Source organism: Epinephelus fuscoguttatus, linkage group LG12 (genome assembly GCF_011397635.1).
Source record: "Epinephelus fuscoguttatus linkage group LG12, E.fuscoguttatus.final_Chr_v1".
Taxonomy (NCBI): Eukaryota; Metazoa; Chordata; class Actinopteri; order Perciformes; family Serranidae; genus Epinephelus; species Epinephelus fuscoguttatus.
This window is the reverse complement of record NC_064763.1, coordinates 35,460,607-35,477,945: the sequence shown is the minus strand read 5'-3', so window position 1 is coordinate 35,477,945 and position 17,339 is coordinate 35,460,607. Positions and strand designations below refer to the sequence as shown.

Here is a 17,339-nt window from a genome sequence, read left to right as displayed (position 1 = left end):
TGACCAACAGAGCCACAGCCCTCTACTGTGGGGTAATTGATAGGTTGTCTTGTTGCTGTTTCACCTATCACTACAGTCCACCCTCCCCTCTCACTGTAGTGAGCTCTGTGCTTGCCAGAGCAGCAGGGTGTTGTCTATCCAAAGTAAGAGCCTGTGGTCTGTAACTGTTATTTTAGTCTCTGCATCAAGGGCGTTGATGACAGCTGCAGGCCATCGCTTAAGATGTGTGGTATGCTTGTTTACATGTCAAGTGAAATGGATTGAGGTAGAGCAGATGTAGCAGACTTAGACCTACTCTATGCCATTAAGTGTTACAAAGGTAACAAAAAGAACAAATAAAACTCATGTTTAACAGCCCATACACACATAGAAAAGAAAAACGGAAGCAGTTAAGGGTGTAGAGAAGCAATGTCTAGTCCATTGCATTTGTTTAAAAGTGCCACAAAAGTAGTAGTGCAAAAAATAGCAACAAAGAACATACAAAGTCAGTACAAACACATTAATGGGACAGTTCAGTGCACAGTAAAACAGCTAGGCTAGGTAATGCAAATAAATGTATGAAATGCAGGGAAAGAAAGATCATTGTTACATCCAGCGCCAGTTAAATCCATTAATCAAAACAGGTCTTTTGCAGATCTCCTTTAGTGGGAAAGTGTTTATACTGGGCATCTGACAGGACTACATTTGTGTCACTAAATCAGTGCACTACATCACTGTTGGAAAAGAGCATAAATACTAATTTATGTTGTTTATTGAGTCCTTGTCTCAGCAGTCTGACTCCATGTTTAGGAGTTTAAACAACAGTACCTCCAACAAACTGTACAAATGCACGTTTTCCTCTTGCAAAAATAACCTAAATTAAGCTCATTCATTGGATACACCTTGTTTATAGTGTGATATGACATGTCTGTAATTTTTGGTACGAGACAGCTTTGCTCCTACATGAGAATCTCCAGGAGGCACAATACGATGCTGTTAATCCCTCTGCTCACTGAGGATGCAGTGTATTTCCTCAAAACTCCACAAGGGGGTGCTTTCTTTCTACTCCTCACTATGTACTTGCTTCAGTAAATCAAACACTAACCAAAGGAATTGAGAGAGACACCAAGGATTAGCTGTGCATGAAGTAGTACCGTGATTTACTGAAGCAGACATAGCAATGCCACATCTTAAAATACTTCAGTACAAGCTAAAGTCCTGCATTTAAAGTGTTATTCAAATAAAAGTATTGAAGTAGTAGCAACAAAATTTACTTAAAAGTATGAGTACTCATTATGCAGTATGAGTTGGTTAGTAATTTTAACTTCTTCATACACTGTTGGGTAGTTTACTCTATATGAATGCATTATATGTTATACAAATCTACGAAGTAATCAGTAACTATAGAGTTTTAGTGAGTAGAAGTATAGACCCTATCATGTACATACATACATTTTGCACATATGATTTTTGATTTAAAAAAAAAAATTAATTGCAGTTTCTTTTCAGCTTTTGGGGATATTCTACTCCTCAGTTGAGATTTGATCCTGTAACAATTTTTCTTCTTGTGCTGACAGACCCCAGCCACCAGAGGGCAGGAGGAAACCTACGTTATTTTGAGCGGCTGCTGTCCAAGCAGCTCAATGAGCTGAAGCAGGAGTACGAGCCTGCCTCCGAAGAGCCCATCCAGCTGGGAACCTACCGCAGACCTAAAGACCATCTCCCAGAGAGGGAAGCCTATGAGGCTCTCTGCAGAGGAGAGGGAATCCAAATGGTGAGACATGGAGAGAAAAATATAGGCATATTGGGATGTAGGCAGTTTGTAATTTAAAGTAATGTAAAGGCCTGTAGCAGACAGAGATCTTTACTTTCATATCTTAAGTGTTAAAGGGGATAGATATAGGATTCATACTTCCCGGCCAGTAGGTGTCACACTCACACTCGCCCGCTCTCGCTCCACTCTTAAATTCTACAGGTTGCCACATAACCAAATCAAAATACTGACATATTTTGAGCCCGTAAAAATTTCTGAAACAATTATTTCTCTACTGTAATTATTTTTTTCAGGAAAATATAGACTTTAATTCTACACCTTTCTAGACGTTCTGTGAATGTATTATTTTTGAAAAAAAATTGGTGAAACAGCTATACGTATGACCTTTAACTTCTTGTTAAATTAATAAGTACCTGATAGTTTGAACCTCTGCAGTAAGTGAAGGTTTACTGTCATAACAAAAAGATTTGGGTCTAAATTAATTTAAACTGGGCAGATAGACACACACAAAACACACCTTGCTTTACCTACTACTGCTTACCTACTACTTTGGGGTGTAAATCACTAGTTTCATCACAATAAGACATTATATTGATTCTTTGGACAACGATAGTTTATTTGCCGATGTTACAACACGAAAAAAAACTGCTCAGCGCTGTCTCATAGGAATGCTTGGAGGTTCTGCTTTCACTGTGCCGACAGGAGAATGTGTGACAGGGAGGTCGAGTTTGAAAACTGGTGATTAACAGCTGACATTTGAACATCATAATCATGATGTGAAACACATCCTAGCGCACGTTTAATGCAGTGCAAATTCTTATTTTAATGTAAATTAAATGGTGCATATTTGACCATTTCTTCTGTGAAATTTTAGGGGAAGTTCAGCCTCCCTTGTTGTCTCAGAGCAATCGCCCCTGGTGTAAACTGTGTCAAGAAAACTACAAGGACAGAGAAATGTGGCTATCCATACAGGAAAATGATTTAACAACCCGTAACAGTGAACTATCAGTGTGCATGAGCTTCTGTGGTAACCTATAATCCTGTTAAATTAGATCCCAGCAGCAGGTGGCAGTCAAAACAAATAAGATTGCAGTCCCTCTTAATGTGATGATATTATCATCTGATAATCCTGTTTGCTTTACAAGCACGAGGCAAGGCGCAGCCGTTTGTCCTGTCGCTACCAGGATGGTAACAGGAACCCTCGTCTCCTGCTGAGGCCCATCAAAGAGGAGGATGAATGGGACAGCCCCCACATCGTACGCTACCTGGACGTGCTGTCACACATGGAGATTGAGAAGATTAAGGAGCTGGCAAAACCCAGGGTAAGACCAGAAGCAATACATAAATAGTAATAAAATTCTGCACTTAAGACATTAAACAAAATCAGAGATAATGACATTTATCACATTTATGACATTGTATCAAGTTAATCAGTACTGATATAATTTTCATAAGGATGGCAATGTCATTATAAAACGTAGACTGTCTACAGATGGACTTGGCAGTTCAGTTAGAATGTTGTGCTTTCTTTTTCTCTCATCACCATAAATTTGGTGACTCTTTCACATTAAGTTTTTAGTGTGTGAAGGTGGTTGATTGGCAAAAATATATCTTTACCTTGACCAGAACATTTTTATTCAAATTTGTTTTTGATCAGGCATGTTTACTTTGAAGAAAGACACACCTCAGCATCTTCTTCAGATCATGCTTTCATCATCTTCAAATTATGCATGCTTTAATATTCAAAACAATGCCTAAAATATGGGGTTTGTCAGTTGCTAACATATGCAAAATGTTAGTTTTGTGGTGCTTTTCTCTAACAAAATGCACAAAAATGTAAGAATATCCACTGTGTTTAACACTCAGATGTAGTGATAGCATTGTGCCTGCACGCAGCCTCATCAAGGGCTGACAACTACAACATCACAACCCTCCAAAAGACAAAATATTTGGTGTTTCAGAAGTTAAACAATACTAACACAGAGAGGGAAATCATTTGGCCAGGAGCTTATCATATCAGGCAGTGGTGCTGATAAAGCATCATTTCTTTCAAAAGACATTTTAAAAACAAGTTTTACAGAGCAATCATTCTTACTCTCTGTGTATAAAAGCTGTTCTCTCAGAGAGAAGGATCTGAATGTGCATACACAATAAGAAAGAGATATTAAGGAGGTAATATTCATAGTAAAAGATGAACACATGTGAGTAAATGAAAAGTCTTTTGTGGCACAGCGTTGACACAGCTACATGTTAAACAATGGAAAGAGTGGATGAACTCTGGTGTTTAATGTTTATAATGACAAACACTTATTTTATCTCTGTGTTGTTTTTCTTTTTAAGCTCGCCAGAGCCACTGTGCGTGACCCCAAAACAGGCGTCCTGACCACAGCCAACTACAGAGTATCAAAAAGGTAACTCATTCAGCAGAAAGATCCTTTGGGCGCCCTCTTGTGGATTTCAGTCATTAATACATGGTCAAAACTCAATGAGCTCGGGTTTTATTAATTATTACTACAACATATGCAGTGTAAACCAGGGTCCTCCAACATTACTATATTACTTTTTTTGTAGGTTTTTTGAGGGTTTCAGGAGCTTTGCCTTTTTACTCATTTATCTCTTCACTCACTGTTGTCACATGTGCTCTTGGAGCAGAAAATGTAACAATTTCCAGGGGTGCTTTCAACATACCTAGTTGTTATAAAAAAAGATGAGGCTTATATATACACAAGCCTCTTAGAAAATTACAGTACGACAGCAGCAGTAGCAGGGCTCGACAGTGCGAGCATTTCACTCGCATTTGCGACTAAAAATAGGTGTGTGTGAACTGTAAAAAATATTTAGGGACACATGTGCGCATAAAAAAATCAGCTGAAGCAGCCTATATTTTTGTCAATAAAAAATATGATAATCTAAACGCAAATGTTGGAGGAACTCCAGCAGCCTTCCCTCTTCCCTCTTCCCCGTGTGACACGGTTATGGGCGGTTTTCCAATCCACTGTTGGCACATTGAATATAAGTCCTACTGTCGGCAGCATTTAAATAAGTCAAAGTGTGGAGGAAGGTGAAGCCTGCTCCGTTCTCCCCGCAGTTAGGGACCGTTCGCCACGGTACCGCTGCTGGGCAGGGTGGAGATAAAGCCCTTTTCACACAGAGCGTGCAAAGCGCAGGCCTCCACCAACGAACCCATTCACTGTGTATGTGCTACCGCGGCGCAAGAGCGCACTGCTCTGCCACCGAGCTGAGCGGCGTGCGAGAGGGCACATGCCGCGGCTGCCGCCAGCCTGCGCTCGAATTGGAAAAATTTTTAATTTCACTGCAATGCACTGTGACAACACCTCAGCGCGTCCAATAGCAGAGAAGAGCCTGAAGTAGACACGGAAGCGGTCACCATTGAGCTGTAGCTCCTGAACGAGCCTGTGCTCCCCCAAATCCTGTCTTGCGCGCCTTGCTCTCCGCTTGCTCTGCGCCCTACCCCGCAGTGGGCGCCGTGAAAATCGCGCTCTGTGTGAAAGAGGCTTTAGTCAAAGTGTGGCGGAGAAGAGGGACCAGGAAAAGCGGTGGACCTCCGAGGAAGCCTGCTCCGTTCACCCCGCAGTTAGGGACCGTTCGCCACGGTACCACTGCTGGGCAGGGTGGAAATAAGTCCTGCAGAGTTTCAGAGGACCTGGAGAATGTTTTAGGATAGTAATAACATTATGTAAGATAATCATATTGCAAGAGACAATATGTATAAGATAATAACATTAAAGACAAAATTAAATTGCAATACTTTTTCAAAACTTGATGATTTTACCTTTCTGTACATTTTGTATACAAATTCATTAAATAATTTTGCTTGTAAATGTCTATTTGCATCACGTTTATTACGGAAAACACATTATTTGATCAATTTACATTGTGCCCCGAAAGTTCTTTGTGCGCTCCTTACTTTTTCAACTTAGGAGCACATGTGCTCCTTGGGAAAAAAGTTAGCGTCAAGCCCTGAGTAGGACATTAGCAAGTTAGCTGTGGTTGGCAACTGGTTTATGACACGTAACTGCACCACTAAAACAGTAGAGCCGTGTGGAAAATCTGGTAAAAACTTTTCACTTAGTCCAAATTACCAGGACTGATTGCTGACGAGGTGCAGGTGAAGAAAGACAGAAACTGAAATGTCCAGCCCCCAGTGCCAAGTCTGAGCACTCAATGACCTTAACATCCCACGCCCACCCAGTGTTAATGTGTATGCATGTATGCACTCACTGTACTACGTGCTTATACTGTCTGTACACTTTTTTGTTTTTTTTCCAGTGCATGGTTGGAAGGAGAGGACGACCCTGTGATTGAGAGAGTCAATCAGAGAATACAAGACATCACAGGCCTTACAGTGGACACTGCAGAGTTACTGCAGGTAATGTAGTGCATTACATATGACAAATTTACAGATATTACTATATCATCATGTCACATATTACACAGAAATCTAATATGCACCCTTTTTTATTTAGACAACATTAGCTCTTGTTAAAATGAAAGTGAGATACACAGCATGTGACTCAGGACTGTGTGTATGTCAAAAACAGTCGCACAAAAAATGTAAACGAAGCAAAATAAGTACAACAGTGGACAATAAGACAACAAAAGGGTAAAAAATAACACCGCAGTCATCACACAGTAAGACAAATGATTGCATAGTGTCCTTAAAGCCTTTTGAAGGGATGAATTGAGTTTGACAAACCCCCTCCTCACCACGCTGGCTGTGTTTACAACGTAGGACTGTTGGGGCGGGTGTAAATCGAAACAAACCAATCATGTTTTGTCTTTTGACAACTGACAAGTGGCTCAACCTCACACACCTCATCCCTCTCCTTGTGTCCCTGTTAGCGCCGCTGTTAGCTGTGATTGCATTATCTTTCTCCTTCAGCAGCTCTTTCGACCTGGGAAAGGAAAGAGCTCGTTTTTTTAATTTGCCGGTCATGTTTTCTTTTTGATTCCCTTTTGCGCTTAGCCTGGAAATCCAGACCCAAATCTAGAAAGATTTAGGGTCTGGCCATGAGTAATAAAAATGGCCCAACTCGAGAGGCGGCACCAAGCATGCATTTGTAAATATCACTGCACGCAATTGGATAACACTCCGACCAATCAGAACAATATATGGGGTGACGTATCCAGAGCGCTACCAGCAGAGCTAACTGGTAGATTAGATTCTTGCCGTATCCGGTCGGCAAAACAGCAAAAACGTCCTTCTTGCAAAGGAAAGACTCGAGCGCCGTCTTCTGTTCCTCTTTTAGAGAAAAAGTCAAGTCTAACTCGTTCACTGTAGCGGCCAAAGCTGTTTCAAACAACTGGTGTTTATCCTTAGCCATCTTGCAGTGTTTACTGACTGATTCTGGACTTCGTCGTCGCAGCGCTGTCATCATCTGTTAAGCTCGCCTCTGGCCCGCCTATATCAGATACACCGATGTGATTGGTGGAGCTCGGTTTCATGGGCATAGGTAATGAGCATCATTACTGATTGCCAGAGTGACTCGCTGAGCAAATTCAAATTGTGCTCTTGCGAGAACTCTGGATTTCCAGGGTATTTTGCGCTTTCTTGGCGACAAGGATTCCGTCTCCCGTGATGCTGCACATGCATGATCCTGCGTTGTGCTCAAAGAGTGGGACTTTGTTATGCTGCAGTAGTGCCGGGGTAGTAGCGAAGCACCTCTTGCTTCTCTCCTTCAGCTTCTCAGTCACGCAGCGCTGGCCTGGCTTTCAACGAAAACGCTGATGTATTCTCAAAATGACGAAATGTTATGGAACCCCTCAGACGACTTACCTGCACAATGTACAAACAAATCCGAAATTCTCCTTTTACGAAAATAAATCAGATTATTGGTGGAGGTAATAGTACACCAATGATGACATATTTATGAATGCAGACATCGATTTTTGCCAATAAACAACTGAAAATGTTACACAGTGTCCCTTTAAGTCCACAGCTGAGTTGTAAATTGTAGCAAGGTGTACTGCAAATATTTTCAAAATAACACTTATTGTTTATTACAGCTTAGATTTCAACTATGAAAATTAACCTTGTGAAAAATCAAGTTATCAACCAATTATTTTGCCTTATTTGGAGATCTCTAAGGCAACATTCACAGGATCAAAGATACAGCACATGGACATGTATTGCATTGAATCTTTTTGAATTGAACGATAGGTTGTTTGTTTATTTGTTTTTAAATATATTGTCATTTGCCGACCAGGTCGCTAACTATGGAGTTGGAGGACAGTACGAGCCACATTATGACTTCTCAAGGGTGAGTTCACTCATGGGTGAAAGTGAGGGTGTGAGTAAGTGTGAATGTGGAAATCTGCATGCCATGACTTGACATGCTTCAAGTCCTTGAAAGCAGATTGAAAAGAACGTGTGGGCCAAATGTTGCTGAAACCCTGGATTGAGTAGAGAAGTCAATTTGACCCAATTCAGTGTTTGCTGACATTATTTTTTGCTTTATATTTGATAACTTTAATTTAATTGGGACGTCTTGCTAAAGTTAAAGTTAACATAGTGATGTGTTTTCAGTGTCCTGTGTACATTTTGTATCCATCTGTGTTCTTTGGGGTTTATATTATCCCAGGCTGTTTTTATAAAACATTTAAGAAATATGAACATTTTACACATATTTGTTTAGGTTCAGGTCACATGCAATTTTATCTTCAGGGCCTGACCTCTCATAACATACCTGCACCAGTGAGAGAACCCCTGATGTTTCCCCGGCTGTGGTGTCAGGGTAGTATGGTTCCTGTGAGGACACTGATAGTTCACACACATTTAAAGCTCAAAACCGTTTATCTTGATGCTCTGTGTGCTCTCTTTATGCTCCCATTCAAATGACTTTGACCTCTCAGCGAACGTTGGCACCTAATCAGGTTGTGTCTGAGACTGAGGATAATGGTTAAGAGGACCTTGATTATAAAGCATTCTCCTCTGATGAGAGCAAGACCCTTTGGGGTTCTGCCAGACACACTGTCAGCCATGTCCAAGACATAAAATCAGTGTTGTTTTTAGCTTATCAAAAATGACATACTTGAGATGACAAACTTAGAGGGGCGGGGGGGTGCATGTATAGGGCCAGTTTGGAGGGCATGGATGTGACCCACTTGCAAAGTTTAACTTGATCTTGCTGATGCTCTGAATCACATCCCTTCTCTCAGCTTTGAATCTTTGACAATGAATCATTAAATGTTCTATAAAGTTTTGCCTGTCTGCAAAAGTCACATCTCTGTGTTGTGTTTTCCATTTTAAAGACTGTGCTGCTAATCTGGATATTATTGTCTCCTTTTTCCTGCTTCTTCCTGTGCCTCTCATTTTATAAGACCATCACCGTTAAACCATCACTCTCTTCGTCCCACTACTCATGCCACCTTTTCTTGAATTTGTCTTTGATTGCAATCCTCATTTCAGTGTTACTTAAGTTAACTGTGATGTAATTGTGATTGTTTTTGTGGCTTTTTTTCAGATGTGTCTGCTCATTTATTTCCTCTGATTCAAATATGTGCTTGTATCCATAGACATATCACAATCACTTCCATCATTTGAATCTAAGTATGTGGTCTGCCTCCCAAGCAGCTGGTTTGTCTTGCTTTCATTTCTCTGCTATACGCTGAAAAAACATCCATCCATCCCTGATGTTTATACTTTGATCTAGGATGTGAGCTATGGTCTGTCTGAGTGTTAATCTGGCAACCATCTATGAATTTTGTAGGATCTATAGCTGTGTGTAGTACTTGCATCTGCACAGCTGGCTAAAGTCTTGCTATAGAATGACTGATTTGTTAAATACAGCATTATACAAATGGTCAGTGTGAACAAACTCATTGCATAACTGACCCGAGGTTAAGAATGTACCAAATTATGTAAGCTGATAAATGGTCAATGTTGTCTGTGGATATTCCTTACAAAAATAACCGACTAATACATCTTCTAATACAGTGATAAGTGCTCAGTTTTATTTTTAGATTTTTAAGCATATCATTTAAAGTTAGTTGTAACAGATAGTCGATTTCATTTGATGTGAGTTTAGTTAGTGTCCTTCGTGACGGGGTCATACTTTGAGTCTTTTTAGAAAAGGGTTAAACGTTCTAACCATCTGTTGCAGCGTCCTTTTGACAGCAACTTGAAGAGCGACGGAAACAGACTTGCCACCTTCCTAAACTACGTAAGTACACGTGCGTGTGAGCGAGCAGTGTTTTCATGGTGTGTTTTCACTCTTGAATTTTATCTTTGTAGAAAGATGAACCTGATGCTTTCAAAAGATTAGGCACTGGAAATCGCTTGGCGACTTTTTTGAACTACGTAAGTACGTGCATTCCAGTCGCCGTTGATTGAAGGCAGTCCCCTGAAATCTTGGCTCAGTCTTGTTGTAGCTTCATGAGCATTTGCTTAAGCTCTGGTTCAATCTTGGACTTGGATTGATTGACTTTCATTTGGTGTGTAGTGTGGCTTTACAGTCATGTAGTTCAAAATTTAGATCTACTTGAGGTACTACTTACAAAACTTTTGAGAAATTGTAGCCAAATAAATATAACATCACCTAGATGTCAGCTATCTAAGAGTGAAGTTTCTGTCAATCAGTTCCAGTACATATTGTGGAGAGTTTTCTTGGGCATCCCCCATTAACATGCTGACGTAGTAGCCACTCTTTATTCTACCCTTGCTAACACTGGGTTGTACAAATACGATGTAAGGAAAAAAATGTGTAGTCTTTGAATGCGGTATGCGCTTGAAATTAGTTTTCTTTTCTCTCCGTCTAATGAGTGATTGATTGAAGTTTGCTGTTTGCCTTGATACATGATGTGGAAGTGCATATTTGATTTACGTATATCGTAAATGTAATCAAATAAGTTGAACATAAGATATGGACAAGATAAAACTACATAACAAAACTCAGAGCAATGAAGTCAGTGATTGCTGCAGGGAAACAATAGCCAGGTGCTGTAGCAGCAAACACCACAGAAATAATATATAGCCACTGAATTCATTAAAAACATTTTAGACAGAATTATAAACCAACAAAATTGTGATAACGGCCAAGAATGATTCAGATAATATTTCATATGGCACTGAAACAAATGGTACAAGGACAACACCTCTTAAAGTTACAGTACACAATTAGACCATCACTTCAGATCAACAAACAAGTGTTTTGACTTGTGGAGAAAAATATTGTGGGACACCACTGATCATCCAAACTAAGTCACGTGAAATGGATTTTCTTATCAAACAATGTGATGAAATAATGTGTGGAACAACTGGTGGCTCGGTTCAAAAGAAGACCATACTTCCTTTTCCTTTGCTCTGAAACAAGTATTTCTTCAGTCTTTGTAGTTTTCTCTCACTGTAGTGCATAACTGTCTTACATTTCACTGCTGTGTAAATATCTTACTTGTCATTTTGTGCACCTTATTTCTTGTAAGACCATCACAGGACCTTGTTATTTATCACACATTGAGCAGTTATTTGTAAAGAAGTATTTCCACTTGTATTTCTGGCTGTATTTACGGATATTATTTGCATTACTATCACATTTGTGTTACTTAAAAGCAAAATAACTTAAAGCAATATGTGCATTTTATGTTTGTTTTTTTATATATGTTGCTCTGAAAAGTAAAACAAATGTATACAGCTTTTTGCTAAGCTACAAATGCAGATGTATCTAAAAAAAGATGCATCCTTTGAGTTGAATATGAGAGGGTTTTTTTTAAGGGGACAGTTCAAATCCTTTGAAGTGGGGCTGTGTGAGGTGCTTATCCAAAGTCAGTGTATTGCGTGCAGTATACGTTAGTTGGCACAGCACCAGCTTGGATTGAGGCTGGAGTCCAGAACAGAAGCTCAGCAATGTATCGTTGTGGAGGAGTCAGCAAGAAAATGTTTTTTCGCCACCTTAAAAGTCCCGGTTTAAGTGTATGCTGTATTAAGAATATTTTCACTGCCTTACCTTGCTGTCAGTTAGCGATTTCCAACGAGGAACTGAAGCAGTTACATCACCCTCCTCAGTACCAGACACCCATTGAGAAAAACAGTAGTTCAGCATCACTGAGCGCAGGAGTGGCTGGTCTACTGCTGCCTCCATCAGGTAGTTTGTTTCTGTTGCTGTGTGACTTTGGTGTTTTAAAGGGTTAGTTCATATTCACCAAAATCTTACAATAACATCAACAAACGAACTGATTGAAGCAGCTTTTGACCAGCAGCCTGTGCTCACAGAGCTAAAATTAGTGTTTTTGTCTATGGAGTCTGATAGCTTTGACAAGAACATCGATGGGAAACTGAGGCTGAGAACGGCTTCCCCATCAGAAAGGTAAAGCAGTGAAAATATTCTAAATATAGCGTACACTTAAACTGATACTGATTTTTTCACGTTGGACTTTTTTTTAGGTGACAAAGATACATTTTGCTGCTGCCCTCAGTCTAAGCATTGCATTGCTTCGCTTTTGTGCTGGTACTCCTGTCTGTTTCTCCAAACTGGTGCCGTGCCAACTGACATCTACAGTATATAATACACTGACTGTTGAGAAGTACCTCGTACAACTCCACTTCAAAAGATGCAAATTATGCCTTAAGGGAAAAGGGAGAGTCCTAAGAGACCATCTCCAACAAGTTTGTTGTCTTTTCTCAGATGAGTGATGTCGAGGCAGGAGGTGCCACAGTCTTCCCTGACTTTGGAGCAGCGATTTGGCCAAGAAAGGTGATGACAACAGTTGTGTCTTTTTGTGTGCACTTGTGTGTTAAGAAATACTAGGCTAAGTGCCAGTTCATAGTGTGGTGAGCGTGCTTACTCTGCCATTGTCAGCTTGCAGTTATCAGGCATCTTCATTTTCCCATCCTTCCCAAATATTTTGTCTGGCAAGGAAAATAATACACGTCTTGATCTCTCTGTCAAAAGTTTCTTTACTTTAGTTTCTTGCTTGTACTATAGATCTTCCTTAAACACTCATATCATGAAATCTAAAACCTGAGTTCACCTTTGTTTGTGTTGTAGCTTTGAAAGCAACCTACAATCGACCTGGGATGCGTGGTGCATTTGGGCAATATTAAGTTCAATTTTTCTTTCCAATGTCTTGCACATCAGCCACTCCACAAATTCAATCATGCTGTTTCCCACCCAATTTTCTGGCACATAGTAGATCCTCAGATTCTCCCTGCAAGCTTTCAGTATCTTCACGTTTTACTTCAGATGTACTCTACTACTTTTGCTTTAACACAATCTCCTTGCTTTGCCGATATGGCGTCGATAGTATAGTCGTCAAGCCACCAAAAGTCTGCTTGAGGAACACTTGGGTCTGCAATGATCCATGCTCAGTGTGTTCCAGGTCTTCTTTGACCCAGCATCTGTTCTTGTTTTTACCCACGTTCCTTTTCTATTGTGCACATTGGATCACTTTTGTTCCATTTCTCCACAGGGGACAGCAGTTTTCTGGTACAATCTCTTCAAGAGTGGGGAGGGAGACTATAGGACCAGGCACGCAGCCTGTCCTGTCTTAGTAGGAAGTAAATGGGGTGAGTCAAAGTAAATATTCATCACAAGAGCAAGAAATTAAAGTTTGAAGGCATTTTTAATGATAAATTGCTTTGAATCATGAATTTATAACACATTGTAAATGTTATATGATGCCATTTCAATATGATTCCATAGAAAGTCCTTAATATTTTCTCAATATGTGCAAGGTAGTATGTGAAGAATAAACTATATTTATTGTTTGTCTTGTGTTTATATGGTGGACAGCATGGTTCCTCAGAGTGTTTTAAAAGTGCTGTGGTATTGCACATTGCAGATGCCGAATTCTCTTGTTATTCAAGAACACGTCTCATTTCAGTGTTGGCTGATGACACCCAACTTAATCTTTCTCTAAACTGCATATGACGCCAACTGATGAGCACATCTCGCCAACTGCCTCCAGAGTAAAATGTTGAAATAAAAGCAGTCATTCCTATAAACAAAGGGCATGGCTTTAATTAGTGTGATAAAAAACACATGAGCTTTGTGCTTTACTCCTTCAAAACAAAAAGGAAAAATGGTTTTCACACAGATTCACATGGTTTTTAGAAGTAAACACTGATAATTGTTAAAATAGGCTCTGTAGGCAACTGTGGCAGGATCATAGTGCACCAAGGATCCTGTCAGTCCTGATATCTTTCTTGTGTGCATGTGTGCCAGACTGATTTAGTTAGTGGTGAGTTGACTGGCACATGCACGAGTCCAACTTAGTGCTGCTTGTGGTGTCTGAATGGCACTAATCTCTAATCTGTCATTATCAGCGCTGCCAGCTCCGGCAAGTCATTGTTTATATGTTTTCCAAGCTTTGCAAGGAAGAAATGCTCCCAGTATGATTAGGTTGTGCACATAGTGCCCGTAGTGTCCTTGTTCTGCTTGTGACCTTTGATGTAGATAGATAAATACTTTATTGTCCCCGAAGGGAAATTTGTTTTGGACTCCATGAGCTGAGACAAGCTGCCGCCATAGTTAGACTTACAGAAGGAGAAGACAGGTGAAGTTGCACAGTTGCACAACAGAATAACAACAGAGTTGCACATTTGCGCAACAAATACACAGATAAACAAAAGTTGCACGTATGCACAACAATAAATACAATACTACCTATACTGCACATACAATAAATACACACATTACACATTCCCACATGTTCCCATACAAGTACAGTAAGGGGATAGACCACAGCATCAACATATATTGCACATCTCAAACTGTTACCTTATCTAATACTCTAATAGAGGTAGGGACAAGTGAATATTTAAATCAGTTAAGCTTGCAGATGGGGGCTCTGTATCGTTTGCCAGATGGTAACAGTACATTTTCTGAGTTGAGGATGTAAGCGGGATCGGATACGGCTCTCTGTGCCAGTCTGAGGACAGACTCTTCATAGATTGACTTCAAGGAGGAGTTTTCAGGCCTCCCTATGACCTTCACTGCAGTCTGGACCAGACGGTTAAGTTTAGATTTAGAGTGAACAGAGAGATTTCCATACCGCGCTGACATGCCAAACCTGATGATCCTTTCTAACACAGCCTGATAAAACAAAAACATAAGCTTCTGGTCAACCCCAAAGACCCTGAGTCTACGTAAAAAATATAGTGGAGAAGATATTTTAACAAAAATATATTCTTGAACTTTTCTTGATGATTTTTCTTTTCAGCACAAACAAAGCAAAGTTATTTTAGCACCTGAACAAGGAAATCTATCAAACACTGCTGCAGCTTTATCATGACAACAGTGTTGATATATTAGGCAGGGTGTGTTAGAAGGAGCACACTTAACCTTACTGGGGGAAAGCATTTACCACGTGCTGACATGGAACACTGTGGTTATAAAGACATGTAGTGTCTCTGTATTGTATAACACAGGCATTACTTAACTGGCTCTGATATTTCTGGTCCTCACATTCTTTTGTTCTGTTTTGTTTTGTCAGTGTCAAACAAGTGGATTCACGAGCGAGGACAGGAGTTCAGAAGACCCTGTGGCCTGACAGAGGTGGACTGAAGTTTGACTCACTCCTAAGGAATGTGCAAGAACACTCGCATACATACACATACAGCCACAACAGTGCCTTAACTATGGCAACAATGCAACTCAGAGACACACACTTAAACACTTATCTCCCCCAACTTATCAACGTGATAAAGGAAAAAAAATCAGGAGGAAACTGTGACACTTATGTGTTTTATGGCTGGATAATTTCTTAAGTGTTTTTTTATTTATTTTTTTTTTTTACCAGAAGATACAGAGCTCAGTTCTCTGTCATGCATTCCCACACCACCCCCACTCAATTAAATGTGTGAATTAAGATGAGAAATTATTATAAATGTAAATAGAATTTACCAATGAACTTATAAAAAGTGAAACTATGTCAGTGTAATCTTGGTTTGCCAGTATACCCCCATTTAATAGTCACTAAAATCAGATTTTAAATTAAGTTACTGGTTGATCCAAATGTCTGGGTCCTCTGCCAAATCTTTTTTCCCCCCTCTGATACCAAAAACTAATACCTGTGTGTTCATGCTGTCAGTGCCTCAGACTGCTCCACTAAGCTTTTTCTCTTCACACTTTAAAGAGACTTAACTTTTTCAAAGTAAAAGCTTTAGTGGTGTTACAAATAGGACCTTATTGATTTAGCTAATATCTGTTACATACAGGAGATGTGACGAAAACTGTACCATACCAAATGACGTGCATGAGCAGATTAATCTGATTTATTTCAAGGTTGTATGCACATTTCTTAAAGAGAAAGAAAGAAAAGTTGTATTCATTTTTGATAAATATTTTCATTCAATATTTTTTTATTTTATTTTAAATAATAGTAGGGTGGTACATTACAAAAACCCACAATTAAGACAAGCGTAATAGCAGCCACAAAGTAAGAGCAAACACAAACACATGAAAATAAAAACCAGTGGACAACCAGCAGAATTTGGGAAGTGTTGTCTTTTATATACTTATTCTGTTATATTTGATACCTCCATACTTGTGACTCTTGACTCACTCATATTGGGGCCCAGCTCTTAAAAACCTCCAGGTTTCCTCTCAGCACATGTGACAATCTCTGCAGTTGTAAAATGGACATAAGTTTTACATACCACATTGTAACGTGAGGGGGCTCTTCATCCAACCATTTTGTAAAATTGTAATGGATGCAGCATACAAAGCTATTCTAAGGATATATCTGTACCTACGTTTATAGCTGTAATCTAATCCCAATGCAAAATGATGATGGATTTAGAGGCATATCAATCCAAAATATTTTATTAATCTCTCTCAGCCAGAAACTGACAATTTTAGGGCACGACCATGACATGATCGTCAGTGCCACAGCTATTTCTACATTTCCAACATGGATCATATTTACATTGGACAGCTTTTGATAAAAATTTAAAAAAAAAAAAAAAAGCTTTTGGTGATGGACCCAGACGTATGGACCCAACTGTAGACTCTGTTCTATACTGTGATATTACAAATTACACCCGAGTTGACCACTGCCCAATTCTACAATGCGAGCACACATTCAAGTTGTCCAGAAAGTTTCTTTGGGAAGCACTGAAAACATATTCATATATATATTTGGCTGCCAACTTTAAAAAATGTCTGTTTACAAAAATACCTTGACTGCAAGGTATTTAGAGGTTAATTTAGGACAGAGTTGAAGAAAAACAACTTTACTCTGTTGTTTATCATCATCATCGTCTTAATGTATCTTCATTGTTGACAGCTTTACTTTGTGATTAAACCATCTTTCTATGTCTCCATTCTTTATCAGTTGCACCCAAAGTGTTTTTTATTTTCCTTCAAACATGGCAGAGAAATTAATTTCCTCCAAATCATGTCCATGATGGTTTTATTTATATAGTGTTTAAATTATTACATTGTTCCATTTTGTGCCCTTTCTACAAGGTGGCAAACAAACAAGTCAATAAACAGTGTCTTTTACTAAAAGGTTTGGTGTGTTCATTCACTATCTATATCTCACATGGTTTCTCACAGTAAACAGAGGAAGCGTGGATATAGAATCTCCAGTGTTGTTTGCTGGGAGTCATTACACACTTATTATGAGC

At 39.5% G+C, this 17,339-nt stretch overlaps 1 protein-coding gene across 4 annotated transcripts in view; it reads left to right on the top strand.

Annotated features, from left to right (window-relative positions):
- The window catches only part of p4ha2 (procollagen-proline, 2-oxoglutarate 4-dioxygenase (proline 4-hydroxylase), alpha polypeptide 2), a 35,984-nt gene extending 19,085 nt beyond the window's left edge, over positions 1 to 16,899 (top strand). For 2 of the 4 annotated variants that reach the window (XM_049591727.1, XM_049591723.1), the window contains exons 7-16: positions 1,557 to 1,753; positions 2,899 to 3,075; positions 4,094 to 4,164; positions 6,044 to 6,143; positions 7,981 to 8,034; positions 9,877 to 9,936; positions 10,008 to 10,073; positions 12,394 to 12,462; positions 13,178 to 13,274; positions 15,203 to 16,899. In XM_049591727.1, the coding sequence (XP_049447684.1) occupies positions 1,557 to 1,753; positions 2,899 to 3,075; positions 4,094 to 4,164; positions 6,044 to 6,143; positions 7,981 to 8,034; positions 9,877 to 9,936; positions 10,008 to 10,073; positions 12,394 to 12,462; positions 13,178 to 13,274; positions 15,203 to 15,273 (962 nt within the window). In that variant the 3' untranslated portion in view covers positions 15,274 to 16,899. The remainder of the gene's footprint in view (positions 1 to 1,556; positions 1,754 to 2,898; positions 3,076 to 4,093; positions 4,165 to 6,043; positions 6,144 to 7,980; positions 8,035 to 9,876; positions 9,937 to 10,007; positions 10,074 to 12,393; positions 12,463 to 13,177; positions 13,275 to 15,202) is intronic. The other 2 variants (XM_049591725.1, XM_049591726.1) reach the window with 2 other exon arrangements.
- Positions 16,900 to 17,339: the final 440 nt, after the last annotated feature.